Below are 14,831 nucleotides of genomic sequence, written 5' to 3' on the forward strand. Positions count from 1 at the left end.
GTTGAAGTTGGAAAGTTTACATACACTTAGGTTGAGTCATTAAAACTCGTTTTTCAACCACTCCACAAATTTATTGTTAACAAACTATAGTTTTGGCAAGTCGGTTTAGGACATCTACTTTGTGCATGACACAAGTAATTTTCCAACAATTGTTTTCAGAACAGTTATTTCACTTATAATTCACTGTATCACAATTCCAGTGGGTCAGAAGTTTACATACACTAACTTGACTGTGCCTTTAAACAGCTTGGAAAATTCCAGAAAATTATGTCATGGCTTTAGAAGCTTCTGATAGGCTAATTGACATGATTTGAGTCAATTGGAGGTGTACCTGTTGGATGTATTCAAGGCCTACCTTCAAACTCAGTTTCTCTTTGCTTGACATCATGGGAAAATGAAAAAAATCAGCCAAGACCTCAGAAAAAAAATTGTAGACCTCCCACAAGTCTGGTCATCCTTGGGAGCAATTTCCAAACGCCTGAAGGTACCACGTTCATCTGTACAAAACAATAGTACGCAAGTATAAACACCATGGGACCACGCAGCCGTCATACCGCTCAGGAAGGAAACGCATTCTGTCTCTAGAGATGAACGTACTTTGGTGCGAATCAATCCCAGAACAGCAGCAAAAGGACCTTGTGAAGATACTGGAGGAAACAGGTACAAAAGTATCTATATCTACAGTAAAACGAGTCCTATATCGACATAACCTGAAAGGCGCGTCAGCAAGGAAGAAGCCACTGGTCCAAAATGCCATAAAAACCCAGACTACGGTTTGCAACTGCACATGGGGACAAAGATCGTACTTTTTGGAGAAATGTCCTCTGGTCTGATGAAACAAAAATAGAACTGTTTGGCCATAATGACCATCGTTATGTTGGAGGAAAAAGGGGGAAGCTTGCAAGCCGAAGAACACCATCCAACCGTGAAGCACGGGGGTGGCAGCATCATGTTGTGGGGGTGCTTTGCTGCAGATGGGACTGGTGCACTTCACAAAATAGATGGCATGATGAGAATGAAACATTATGTGGATATATTGAAGCAACATTCTCAAGACATCAGTCAGGAAGTTAAAGCTTGCTCGCAAATGGGCCTTCCAAATGGACAATGACCCCAAGCATACTTCCAAAGTTGTGGCAAAATGGCTTACATAAATACATACCTCTACTACCCTACTACTAACACAGCCATACTTAAGTACGTCTATGTCTCTCTTCTCTGATTCCCTCCATCCATATTGCTGTTCTTTCCCTTGCTTCCGTCTGTCCACTAGGGGGTGCTGACTCAGTCTACTCTTCTGTCTGTCCACTAGGTGGGCTGCTGACTCAGTCTACTCTGTCTGTCCACTAGGTGGTGCGACTCAGTCTACTCTCTGTCTGTCCACTAGGTGGTGCTGACTCAGTCTACTCTCTGTCTGTCCACTAGGTGGTGCTGACTCAGTCTACTCTCTGTCTGTCCACTAGGTGGTGCTGACTCAGTCTACTCTGTCTGTCCACTAGGTGGTGCTGACTCAGTCTACTCTCTGTCTGTCCACTAGGGGTGCTGACTCAGTCTACTCTCTGTCTGTCCACTAGGTGGTGCTGACTCAGTCTACTCTGTCTGTCCACTAGGTGGTGCTGACTCAGTCTACTCTCTGTCTGTCCACTAGGGGTGCTGACTCAGTCTACTCTCTGTCTGTCCACTAGGGGGTGCTGACTCAGTCTACTCTCTGTCTGTCCACTAGGTGGTGCTGACTCAGTCCTACTCTGTCTGTCCACTAGGTGGTGCTGACTCAGTCTACTCTCTGTCTGTCCACTGGGGGTGCTGACTCAGTCTACTCTGTCTGTCCACTAGGTGGTGCTGACTCAGTCTACTCTGTCTGTCCACTAGGTGGTGCTGACTCAGTCTACTCTGTCTGTCCACTAGGTGGGTGCTGACTCTAGTCTACTCTGTCTGTCCACTAGGTGGTGCTGACTCAGTCTACTCTCTGTCTGTCACTAGGTTGGTGCTGACTCAGTCTACTCTCTGTCTGTCCACTAGGTGGTGCTGACTCAGTCTACTCTGTCTGTCCACTAGGTGGTGCTGACTCAGTCTACTCTTGTCTGTCCACTAGGTGGTGCTGACTCAGTCTACTCTCTGTCTGTCCACTAGGTGGTGCTGACTCAGTCTACTCTCTGTCTGTCCACTAGGGTGGTGCTGACTCAGTTCTACTCTCTGTCTGTCCACTAGGTGGTGGCTGACTCAGTCTACTCTCTGTCTGTTCCACTAGGTGGTGCTGACTCAGTCTACTCTCTGTCTGTCCACTAGGTGGTGCTGACTCAGTCTACTCTGTCTGTCCACTAGGTGGTGCTGACTCAGTCTACTCTCTATCTGTCCACTAGGTGGTGCTGACTCAGTCTACTCTCTGTCTGTCCACTAGGTGGTGCTGACTCAGTCTACTCTCTGTCTGTCCACTAGGTGGTGCTGACTCAGTCTACTCTCTGTCTGTCCACTAGGGGGTGCTGACTCAGTCTACTCTCTGTCTGTCCACTAGGTGGTGCTGACTCAGTCTACTCTCTGTCTGTCCACTAGGTGGTGCTGACTCAGTCTACTCTCTGTCTGTCCACTAGGTGGTGCTGACTCAGTCTACTCTCTGTCTGTCCACTAGGTGGTGCTGACTCAGCCTACGTCCTGCGTCTGTCCACTTCTAACATCAGTATGGACATGGACACTTTCATCAGCCTGGACCCTACTGTTATACAGGTGTGTATGTGTGTGCGTTTCTACATCTGTCTGTCTGTTTGTTTGTGTGTGTCTGTGTGCGTTTCTACGTCTGTCTGTCTGTCTGTCTGTGTGTGTGCGTTTCTAACATCTGTTGGTGTCGTCTGTGTGTGTTTCTACATCTGTGTGTGTGTGTCTGTGTGCGTTTCTACGTCTGTCTGTCTGTCTGTGTGTGTGTGTGTGTGTGTGTGTGCATGTGTGCTTGCGCGTTCGTGTGGTGTGTGGTTTTCTACAACTGTATCTAGTTATCCCCTCCTCCTCAGACTCTGGATGTGAGGCAGGTCAAAGGTCTGCTGGGTTCTAACCTGCCAGAGCTGAGGAGCTATGAGAACCAGAGCGTGGTCCAGACCTGGATCAGCACCCGTTTCCAGGCCATCTGGACTATCTGGGGCTGGGTCTTAAGGGGGCAAGATTGACCCCACCCCCGGTTGGTGTGGGAACCATCCACCTTCCTAGTACCAGTGCAGGGGTAGCTGGGGCAGTCCCCACCGTGGCTGAGAGGAGCTGGAGCAGTCACCACCGTGGCTGGAGGAGCTGCTACTACAGGTAAAACATGACCGTTCCTTTTTATCTATGAAAGATCAGCCGGTTCTCTTTCATTTCTCGTGAGAGTGAGTGAGTGAGTGAGTGAGTGAATATGATTCAGTGAAAAAGTTATAATGTATGTTTGTTTCTGTGTAGCGAGCGGCGGAGCGATCAACAGACCAACGTTGGCCTCCTCCTTCTCCTCACCACTCTGGCCGTCGCTGTCCTGTACATTCTACACTGATTTCACAGTAAAACAGTTAACTGACTCCATAGCATCAAGTCGCGTTCGGCCTCCACCTTCTCCTCACCACTCTGGCCGTCGCTGTCCTGTACATTCTACACTGATTTCACAGATAACACAGTAACTGACTCCATAGCATCAAGTCGCGTTCGGCCTCCACCTTCTCCTCACCACTCTGGCCGTCGCTGTCCTGTACATTCTACACTGATTCACAGATGACTGACTCCATAGCATCGAGTAGCGTTCGGCCTCCACCTTCTCCTCCTTCTCCTCACCACTCTGGCCGTCGCTGTCCTGTACATTCTACACTGATAACACAGTTAACTGACTCCATAGCATCGAGTAGCGTTCGGCCTCCACCTTCTCCTCCTTCTCCTCACCACTCTGGCCGTCGCTGTCCTGTACATTCTACACTGATTTCACAGATAACTGACTCCATAGCATCGAGTAGCGTTCGCGCTCCACCTTCTCCTCACCACTCTGGCCGTCGCTGTCCTGTACATTCTACACTGATTTCACAGATAACTGACTCCATAGCATCGAGTAGCGTTCGGCCTCCACCTTCTCCTCCTTCCCTCACCACTCTGGCCGTCGCTGTCCTGTACATTCTACACTGATAACACAGTTAACTGACTCCATAGCATCGAGTAGCGTTCGGCCTCCACCTTCTCCTCACCACTCTGGCCGTCGCTGTCCTGTACATTCTACACTGATTTCACAGATAACTGACTCCATAGCATCGAGTAGCGTTCGGCCTCCACCTTCTCCTCACCACTCTGGCCGTCGCTGTCCTGTACATTCTACATGATTTCACAGATAACTGACTCCATAGCATCGAGTCGCGTTCGGCCTCCACCTTCTCCTCCTTCTCCTCACCACTCTGGCCGTCGCTGTCCTGCACATTCTACACTGATTTCACAGTTAACTGACTCCATAGCATCGAGTAGCGTTCGGCCTCCACCTTCTCCACCTTCTCCTCACCACTCTGGCCGTCGCTGTCCTGTACATTCTACACTGATTTCACAGATAACTGACTCCATAGCATCAAGTCGCGTTCGGCCTCCACCTTCTCCTCCTTCTCCTCACCACTCTGGCCGTCGCTGTCCTGTACATTCTACACTGATTTCACAGATAACTGACTCCATAGCATCAAGTCGCGTTCGGCCTCCACCTTCTCCTCCTTCTTCCCACTCTGGCCGTCGCTGTCCTGTACATTCTACACTGATTTCACAGATAACTGACTCCATAGCATCAAGTCGCGTTCGGCCTCCTCCTTCTCCTCACCACCCTGGCCGTCGCTGTCCTGTACATTCTACACTGATTTCACAGATAACTGAGTTAACTGACTCCATAGCATCGAGTAGCGTTCGGCCTCCACCTTCTCCTCCTTCTCCTCACCACTCTGGCCGTCGCGTTCCTGTACATTCTACACTGATTTCACAGAATAACTGACTCCATAGCATCGAGTAGCGTTCGGCTCAGACAGGGGAAAACACCATGTAAAGTTCTCAAACGGGAAACAAAAATGTATACATTTAGAGTCAAGTAGTGCCTTAGATATTGTAAATATCACCGAATACAAGGATATACTGGACCTATCAAAGGACTATAAAACAATCTAGCACTTTAGTCACGTCAATGTTTCTGCTCTGACAAGTTCTGCACACCATTTTATTTAAGTGTATTCGCTTTGTATGTTGTTCTGTCTTGGTGGTTGGAATGTTGTTGAAATTAAGTCTGTTCTGTCTTGGTGGTTGGAATGTTGTTGAAATTAAGTCTGTTCTGTCTTGGTGGTTGGAATGTTGTTGAAAATTAAGTCTGTTCTGTCTTGGTGGCTGGAATGAAGTCTGTTCTGTCTTGGTGGCTGGAACGTTGTTGGAATGAACCATTCTGTCTTGGTGGCTGGAATGAAGTCTCTTCTGTCTTGGTGGCTGGAATGTTGTTGGAATGAACCATTTTCTGTCTTGGTGGCTGGAATGAAGTCTCTTCTGTCTTGGTGGCTGGAATGTTGTTGGAATGAACCATTTTCTGTCTTGGTGGCTGGAATGAAGTCTCTTCTGTCTTGGTGGCTGGAATGCTGTTGGAATGAACCATTTTCTGTCTTGGTGGCTGGAATGAAGTCTGTTCTGTCTTGGTGGCTGGAACGCTGTTTAAAGAAGTATTTTTAGGGCTCTATTCAGTCTGTATAGCTGAAATGTAAAGGTCATTTCCTATTGAGACGACATGTGCAGCGTCTACGCTACGGGAACATGGCCTTTACATTTCAACCACGCCGTCACGCTGAACTTCCACCGTGTGGATTGAATAGAGCCCTTTGTCTTCGTCTTCCGTTCAAATATGAACTATTTCATTAGATGACAAAGAAGTCTTGTGTTGGTGATGTCGTCTTTCTGGGACAGCCATTTGTTTTTATCAGAGTTAGTATCTCCAACACTTATCTAGCGAGCCAAAACGCTGTTCAATGTCATGACCACCAATTCCACTAGTGTAGGATGATTCTGTCATTAGAATGTCACTGTGCTTCTGTTCACGTCAGCTCAGACGGTTGGTCTGTCTTCTCAATGTTGCCATTTGATGCTACTAACTAGCAGATGTTGAATGTATGATTTAATTAATAAAAATGTATATTATTGCACAAGCCCCCCAATTTTTTAACATTTTATTTATAAAGAAATAAACAGCCTATGAACTAACAGCTGATAATAAAAATGAGTTTTTTCAACAAATTAACAAAATATTTTAGCGGTTGTGAAATGATTGTATTTTTCAGGGCTCAGTTTTTTCCTAACAAACCAGTACAGTACTCAATCAGAAAGACTCACAGTGCTGCATTGACACAATTATACTAATATAACTTACAGATCATTCCACAACCATCAAAATCATGAATATTCACATTCTATGTTTTCTATGGCACAAATATTTTACCGTTGCCAAGGCAGCGGTGAACTTCATAACAAGGGACAGGATGGAACACTGTCAATGACAACATTCTGTGACAGTTAAATTGTTCTATTGAGTCAAACTAATTAAGTCATACATTTTTTCCATTGCCAAGGCAACAGTTAACTGCATAGCAAGGGACAGGGYGGGATGGGACACTGTAAATGACAAGTTAAACTCATTTGTCTTTCAAACTGCTGTGCAGTTCTACTGGGTGGAAGCTGAGAGAAACAGCAGACTGTTGTGGAAGAACAACGTGTCTCAGAAGACAAGACACAATGTTGTAGCGAGCTTCCCGAAAGACACGGGAGACTCCTGCAGGTTATTATGTGCTTATAAGCGCTTATAAACCCCCAGGATGTTCTTGCAGGAGGGACACGTGTGCTTGGCGTCTTTGAGCCGGTCTAAACAGAAAGGGATGAGGCAGCAACCCAGAACAAACCTGAGGAGGAGAAACAACGGTCACACATTGTATGGAGATGCATCTTAAAGCCTAAAAGGGATTTTTTTCTCTCTTAATCACAATCAACTTTGACCAGTTAAATGTAGACACAAATAAAAATACATTTCCAAATATCTCATTAAATACACTATATGCATATTTACACAAATGCATTTCAATCTGGACACTGGATGAAGTCAGCGTGAATATTTTGGTTTCATTTTGTTAAGACACTCCAGAACCGGACTTGACCAGAGCAGCTTGTGGGTTAAATACACTTTTCATCTTTCTATCTGTAAAATACTAAAGTCGTAGGTAAAAAAATGAATTTTTTTGGTGCATTTTTTCCTACGAAAATGTGATCTAGAATAAACAATTAACAACATATCAACGATTCCGTCTGGGCAAGTCTGGAGAAAATATCTAAGCATCACCTCACAACATGTGGTGAACGCAGATGATTCTGAAGCTGAGAGAAATGAGTTGGCTTGTGGGAAGAGTCTGACTTTCAGGAAATGGCAGTTAAAAGACAAGCACTCTGAAATTAGACTACCAAAGCCTAATTAGACCCAATCACAATCTCATCAAAGTAAGTTACAAAATATAGTCCAGTTTGTAACATTCTTTATGAAATGGGCTTTTAAATTATGTGTAATTTAATGTAGTGAGCTTTGAAATTATTGATTCATTTAATTTTTTATGACGGTGGTATGATAAACAAATACATACATTTTCATCAAGTTTGACATGTGTATGTTTAGTTTGTGAAAATACTCATATTAATGGATCAAAATACCAACAAATCTCAAAATGTATACATAGATGCAAGTCATTTCAGCCTGTGGTGCCTGACCATAACCCACTGACTAACAGTAGGATAGGCGGTCACCACACACCACACACACACACACACACACACACACACACACACACACCACACACACACACACAACACACACACACACACACACACACACACACACAACACACACACACCACACACACCACACACACACACACACACACACACACACACACACAACACACACACACACACACACACTCTTGTACGTACCCACAGAAGAAGATTCCTCCACAGAAGAGGTAGGTGAGGACACCAGAGGAGAAGTCAACCTGAGTGACCACGGTCTGGTGACAGTAAGGACAGGTCATCTGGACAGGACTGTCCCAAATGCACCGATGGCCACTGGAGGAGGGGGGTTAGACATTCATAGTTTCATTCTCTAATGCATTAATGTGTTATTCATTCATCCTACAGTACCTCACAGCATGGCTTCAATCATTAATTCTCATCCATTATTTACTTCTTCCAACTATCTGTCCACTGAAAACACATGGCTGTTTCACTTCCTTTATAGTTAACAAGAGATTCACTCAACCCAAAGTACAGTAGGACATACCAACAGGCACCTGGACGTTGGCCATCCTCCCTGAGAGGGAAAAGGAGTGTGGGTACTAACGAAGATACACAGAAAGACATACAATATACTAATGGAACACTCAACAAATGCTGATAACCACAGAGAAAACATTCCAACTACAAAATAAAAGTCTTCTTTTTGATAAGCTTTACATTTTTCATCATTACTTTCAATAACAGACACATATCTCTTATAAAAGTACTTACTGACTCTGCTGTAAGGGAGAGTCTTACTGCTCTGCTGGTCCAAAAGGAGGTACTCAGACTTTCTTTCTACTCAGTAACACAGGATGGTGAACAGAGTCTAGTAGCCGGACCCGCCATCCTACCAAACAGCCTATACTGTTTCTACTGTGCCCTGCCCTTGTCCCCACCAAACAGCCTATACTGTTATCTACTGTGCCCTTGCCCTTGTCTCCCACCAAACAGCCTATACTGTGTCTACATGTGCCCCGCCCTTGTCTCCCACCACAACAGCCTATACTGTTATCTACTGTACCCTGCCCTTGTCTCCACCAAAAGCCTATACTTGTTGTCTACTGTACCCTGCCCTTGTCTCCCACCAAAACACTATACTGTTGTCTACTGTACCCTGCCCTTGTCTCCCACCAAACAGCCTTACTGTTGTCTACTGTACCCTGCCCTTCTCTGTTTTCTTGCACTAACTGTTTAAGACTCTTCACATTGGCTGCTTGCTACCATCTTTATCTATCCTGTTGCCTAGTCACTTTACACCACTATACAGTGCATTTGGAAATATTCAGACCCCTTCATTTTTCCACATTTTGTTACATTACAGCCTTATTCTAAAATTGAATTTACCACAGGTGGATCCAATCAAGTTGTGTAGAAACTTGATCAACAGAAACAGGATGCACCTGAGTCTCATAGCAAAGGTTCTGAATACTTATGTAAATAAGGTATTTGTTTTTATATTTTAATTGCTATAAATTACTATAACCTGCTTTGCTTTGTCATTATGGGGTATTGTGTTTAATCGATCAAACGTATTTAAAAAGGCCCTTTTTACATCAGCTGATGTCAAAGTGCTGTACAGAAACCCAGCCTAAAACCCCAAACAGCAAGCAATGAAGATTTAGAAGCACAGTGGCTAGGAAAAACTCCCTAGAAAGGGCCAGAATCTAGGAAATTTATGAGGATTTTTCATATTTGTTTATCCACTTTAGAATAAGGCTGTAACTTAACAAAATGTGGAAAAAGTCAATGGGTCTGAATACTTTCCAAATGCACTACATATCTACCTCAATGACCTCGTACCCCTGCACATTGGACTCAGTACTGGTACCCCGTGTATATAGCCAAGTTATTACCTCGATCCCTGCACATGGACTCAACTGGTACTGTGTATATAGCCAAGTTATTACCTCGTATCCCTGCACATGGACTCGGTACTGGTACCCCGTGTATATAGCCAAGTTATTACCTCGTATCCCTGCACATGGACTCAGTACTGGTACCCCGTGTTATAGCCAAGTTATTACCTCGTATCCCTACACATGGACTCAGTACTGGTACCCTGTCTATACAGCCTAGTTATTACCTCGTACCCCTGCACATTGGACTCGGTACTGGTACACTGTCTATATAGCCAAGTTATTACCTCGTACCCTGCACATGGACTCAGTACTGGTACCCTGTCTATATAGCCAAGTTATCGTTACTATTGTGTATATAGCCAAGTTAGCGTTACTCATTGTTATAGAGGCCAAGATAACGTTATATTGTGTATATAGCCAAGTTATCTTACTTATTGTGTATATAGCCACGTTATCGTTACTCATGTGTTATATGAGCCAAGTATCGTTACTCATTGTGTATGTAGCCAAGTTAACATTACTCAGTGTGTATAGAGCCAAGTTATCGTTACTCATGTGTGTATATAGCCAAGTTATCGTTACTCAGTGTGTATATAGCCAAGTATCGTTACTCATTGTGTATATGAGCCAAGTAACGTTACTCATTGTTGATATAGCCAAGTATCGTTACTTCAGGTGTATAGAGCCAAGAAGTATCGTTTACTCATTGTGTATAGAGCCAAGTTAACGTACTTATTGTGTATAGATCCAATTATCGTAACTCATTGTTGTATATAGCCAATTATCGTTACTTCATTGTGTATAGAGCCAAGTTAACGTACTCATTGTGTATATAGCCAGTTAACGTTACTTATTTGTATATAGCCAAGTTATCGTTACTCATTGTGTATAGAGCCAAGTTATCGTTACTCATTTGTGTATATAAGCCAAGTTAACGTTACTCAGTCGTGTATAGAGCAAGTTATCGTTACTCAGTGTGTATATAGCCAAGTTATCGTTCTACATTGTTGTTATATAGCCAAGTTTCGTTACTCATTGTGTATATAGCCAAGTTAACGTTATACTCATTGTGTATATAGCCAAGTTAACGTTACTCTTTGTCTAGTATAGCCAAGTTATCGTTACTCAGTGTGTTATAGAGCCAAGTTATCGTTACTCATTGTGTAAGAGCCAAGTTACGTTACATTGTGTATTAGAGCCAAGTTATCGTTGCTCATTGTGTAATAGCCAAGTTATCGTTACTCATTGTGTATAGAGCCAAGTTAACGTTACTCATTGTGTATATAGCCAAGTTACGTTACTTATTGTGTATAGCCAGTATCGTTACTCATTTGTATATAGCAGTTATCATTACTCATGTGTGTATATAGCCAAGTTACGTTACTCATTGTGTATATAGCCAAGTTACGTTACTCATTGTCTATATAGCCAAGTTATCGTACTCAGTGTGTATAGAGCCAAGTTATCGTTACTCATTGTGTATAGAGCCAAGTTAACGTTTACTATTGTATAAGCCAAGTTATCGTTACTCATTGTGTATATAGCCAAGTTATCGTTACTCATTGTGTATAGAAGCCCAGTTCACGTTACTCATTGTGTATATAGCCAAGTTACGTTACTTATTGTGTATATAGCCAAGTTATCGTTACTCATTGTCTTATAGCCAAGTTATCGTACTATGTGTATTAGACCAAGTTACGTTACTCAGTGTATAGAGCCAAGTTATCGTTATCATGGTATATAGCCAAGTTATCGTTACTCATTGTGTTATAAGCCAAGTTATCGTTACTCATTGTGTATATAGCAAGTTAACGTTACTCAGTGTGTATAGAGCCAAGTTATCGTTACTCATTGTGTATATAGCCAAGTTATCGTTACTCATTGTGTATATAGCCATTATTACTCATGTGTATATAGCCAAGTTAATCGTTACTCATGTGCTTATATAGCCAAGTTATCGTTACTTCAGTGTGTTATAGAGCCAAGTTATCGTTACTCATTGTGTATAGAGCCAAGTTAACGTTACTTATTGTGTATAGAGCCAAGTTATCGTTACTCATTGTGTATATAGCCAATTTTCGTACTCATTGTGTATAGAGCCAAGTTAACGGTACTCATTGTGTATATAGCCAAGTTAACGTTACTTATTGTGTATTAGCCAGTTATCGTACTCATTGTGATATAGCCAAGTTATCGTTACTCATTGTGTATATAGCCAATTATCGTTACTCATTGTGTATAGAGCCACGTTTATCGTTACTTATTGTTATAGAGCAAGTTACTGTTACTTATTGTGTATAGAGCCATGTAATGTTACGTTATTGTGTATATAGCCAAGTTATCGTACTCATGTGATATAGCCAAGTTATCTTACTCAGTGTGTATATAGCCAAGTTATCGTTACTCAGTGTGTATAGAGCCAAGTTATCAGTTACTCAGTGGTATAGAGCCAAGTAACGGTACTCGTTGTGTATATAGCCAAGTTAACGTTACTTATGTGTATATAGCCAAGTTATCGTTACTCATTGTGTATATAGCCAAGTTACGTACTTATGGTGTAATAGCCAAGTTATTGTTACTCATTGTGTATATAGCCAAGTTATCGTTACTCATTGTGTATATAGCCAAGTATCGTACTCATTGTATATAGCCAAGTTATCGTACTCATTGTATTAGCAGTATCTATCAGTGTTATAGAGCCAAGTTATCGTTATTCAGTGTGTATATAGCCAAGTTATGTTACTCATTGTGTATATACCAAGTTACCGTTACTCATTGTGTATAGAGCCAAGTTAACGGTACTCATTTGTGATATAGAGCCAAGTTATCGTTACTCAGTGTGTATATAGCCAATTATTGTTACTCATTGTGTATATATTATTAATAATATTAGTGATATACATGTTCCCAATCATCTAATTAAACATGATCCACCCTGAGGAAGTCATGTGTACATGTTCCCAATCGTCTAATTAACATTATCCACCCTGAGGAAGTCATGTGTACATGTTCCCAATCATCTAATTAACATTATCCACCCTGAGGAAGTCATGTGTACATGTTCCCAATCATCTAATTAACATTATCCACCCTGAGGAAGTCATGTGTACATGTTCCCAATCGTCTAATTAACATTATCCACCCTGAGGAAGTCATGTGTACATGTTCCCAATTCATCTAATTAACATTATCCACCCTGAGGAAGTCATGTGTACATGTTCCCAATCATCTAATTAACATTATCCACCCTGAGGAAGTCATGTGTACATGTTCCCAATCATCTAATTAACATTATCCACCCTGAGGAAGTCATGTGTACATGTTCCCAATCTTCTAATTAACATTATCCACCCTGAGAAGTCATGTGTACATTTCCCAATCATCTAATTAAACATTATCCTCCCTCAGCATATTTTATGCGCCAATGATTGTATGTATGTATGCATGGACACTGCTCAAAAAAAATAAAGGGAACACTTAAACAACACAATGTAACTCCAAGTCAATCACACTTCTGTGAAATCAAACTGTCCACTTAGGAAGCAACACTGATTGACAATAAATTTCACATGCTGTTGTGCAAATGGAATAGACAAAAGGTGGAAATTATAGGCAATTAGCAAGACACCCCCAATAAAGGAGTGGTTCTGCAGGTGGTGACCACAGACCATTCTCAGTTCCTATGCTTCCTGGCTGATGTTTTGGTCACTTTTGAATGCTGGCGGGTGCTCTCACTCTAGTGGTAGCATGAGACGGAGTCTACAATCCACACAAGTGGCTCAGGTAGTGCAGCTCATCCAGGATGGCACATCAATGCAAGCTTTGGCAAGAAGGTTTGCTGTGTCTGTGTCAGGTAGTGTCCAGAGCATGGAGGCGCTACCAGGAGACAGGCCAGTACATCAGGAGACGTGCAAAATGACCTCCAGCAGGCCACAAATGTGCATTGTGTCAGCATGTGGTCTCACAAGGGGTCTGAGGATCTCATCTCGGTACCTAATGGCAGTCAGGCTACCTCTGGCGAGCACATGGAGGGCTGTGCGGCCCCCAAAGAAATGCACCCCATACCATGACTGACCCACCGCCAAACCGGTCATGCTGGAGGATGTTGCAGGCAGCAGAACGTTCTCCACGGCGTCTCCAGACTCTGTCACGTCTGCCACATGTGCTCATGTGCTCAGTGTGAACCTGCTTTCATCTGTGAAGAGCACAGGGCGCCAGTGGCGAATTTGCCAATCTTGGTGTTCGCTGGCAAATGCCAACGTCCTGCACGGTGTTGGGCTGTAAGCACAACCCCCACCTGTGGACGTCGGGCCCTCATACCACCCTCATGGAGTCTGTTTCTGACCGTTTGAGCAGACACATGCACATTTGTGGCCTGCTGGAGGGCATTTTGCAGGGCTCTGGCAGTGCTCCTCCTTCCTAAGTGGACAGTTTGATTTCACAGAAGTGTGATTGACTTGGAGTTACATTGTGTTGTTTAAGTGTTCCCTTTATTTTTTTGAGCAGTGTATATAAACATTCTATTAGTTGCAAGAATTTTGTATAGTAATTTAAATTGAAAAATGTGACGTTTTGAATCCGGCGTGTTTTGCGTATCAATTCATAAACCATGTGCCATGGAATGGGTACATCAAAAATCTCTTCCCAACTATTTTGCAATTAAATGGCACGCTGTCAGTTTTTTGGTCCTTAAATGAAATTGGTATATGTTTTTATTTATCACACTTTCTTTAACCATTTATGTTCTTTAATACAGGGCCGACATACAAGTTCCTTACTTTGTTCCCCTTCCACTTGCCTCTTCTATTTTGGTAATTCTGCAATTAATTGGTTGTAATTTTGTGGTAGAGCAGACATTTCCATATGTCTGTGTTAGCTGCATGTGTGACATAACCCACCAGTCCTATTTATGACATCATTCACAAAAATTATACCTTTTTTAAATGTGTCTTGATAGAGTTTTTTTTATCAATTAGTATATTTGAATTTAACCACAATATTTGTTGTACTATTTGTTCCGTCCTTTCAGGTGGATTAAACTGAAATTGCAACCAACTTTCTAAGGCTTGTTTAAAAAAATTAAGATATTTTGGAGATTATTTCCTTGTCAAACAACCGAAAGTGAGCAGGTGTAATCTGAATAAAGGGGAAAAGGCCCTT

General features: G+C 42.7%; 1 protein-coding gene and 1 long non-coding RNA gene across 4 annotated transcripts; one reads left to right on the plus strand and one right to left on the minus strand.

The window, feature by feature from the left end:
• Positions 1-1,162: 1,162 nt before the first annotated feature.
• Positions 1,163-6,146, plus strand: LOC112073886 (uncharacterized). 3 transcript variants are annotated; one of them, XR_011476710.1, is made up of 4 exons: positions 1,163-1,197; positions 2,627-2,721; positions 3,003-3,285; positions 3,421-6,146. It is a non-coding gene; the product is annotated as an uncharacterized lncRNA (long non-coding RNA). The 3 variants fall into 3 exon arrangements; XR_011476711.1 differs by lacking the exon at positions 1,163-1,197 and having other exon boundaries at positions 2,538-2,721; positions 3,421-4,768; positions 4,979-6,146; XR_002894630.2 differs by lacking the exon at positions 1,163-1,197 and having other exon boundaries at positions 2,556-2,721.
• Positions 6,147-6,152: 6 nt separating this feature from the next.
• Positions 6,153-8,445, minus strand: LOC112073885 (LITAF domain-containing protein-like). Its single transcript, XM_070440314.1, has 3 exons — positions 8,294-8,445; positions 7,969-8,100; positions 6,153-6,893 (listed from the first exon to the last, which is right to left on the minus strand). Exons 1-3 carry the CDS (start codon positions 8,392-8,394, stop codon positions 6,785-6,787), a joined length of 342 nt encoding a protein of 113 aa, XP_070296415.1. The 5' UTR covers positions 8,395-8,445; the 3' UTR covers positions 6,153-6,784.
• Between the last annotated feature and the right edge of the window lie 6,386 nt (positions 8,446-14,831).

This window comes from Salvelinus sp. IW2-2015, unplaced genomic scaffold (genome assembly GCF_002910315.2).
Source record: "Salvelinus sp. IW2-2015 unplaced genomic scaffold, ASM291031v2 Un_scaffold2408, whole genome shotgun sequence".
Lineage (NCBI taxonomy): Eukaryota > Metazoa > Chordata > Actinopteri > Salmoniformes > Salmonidae > Salvelinus > Salvelinus sp. IW2-2015.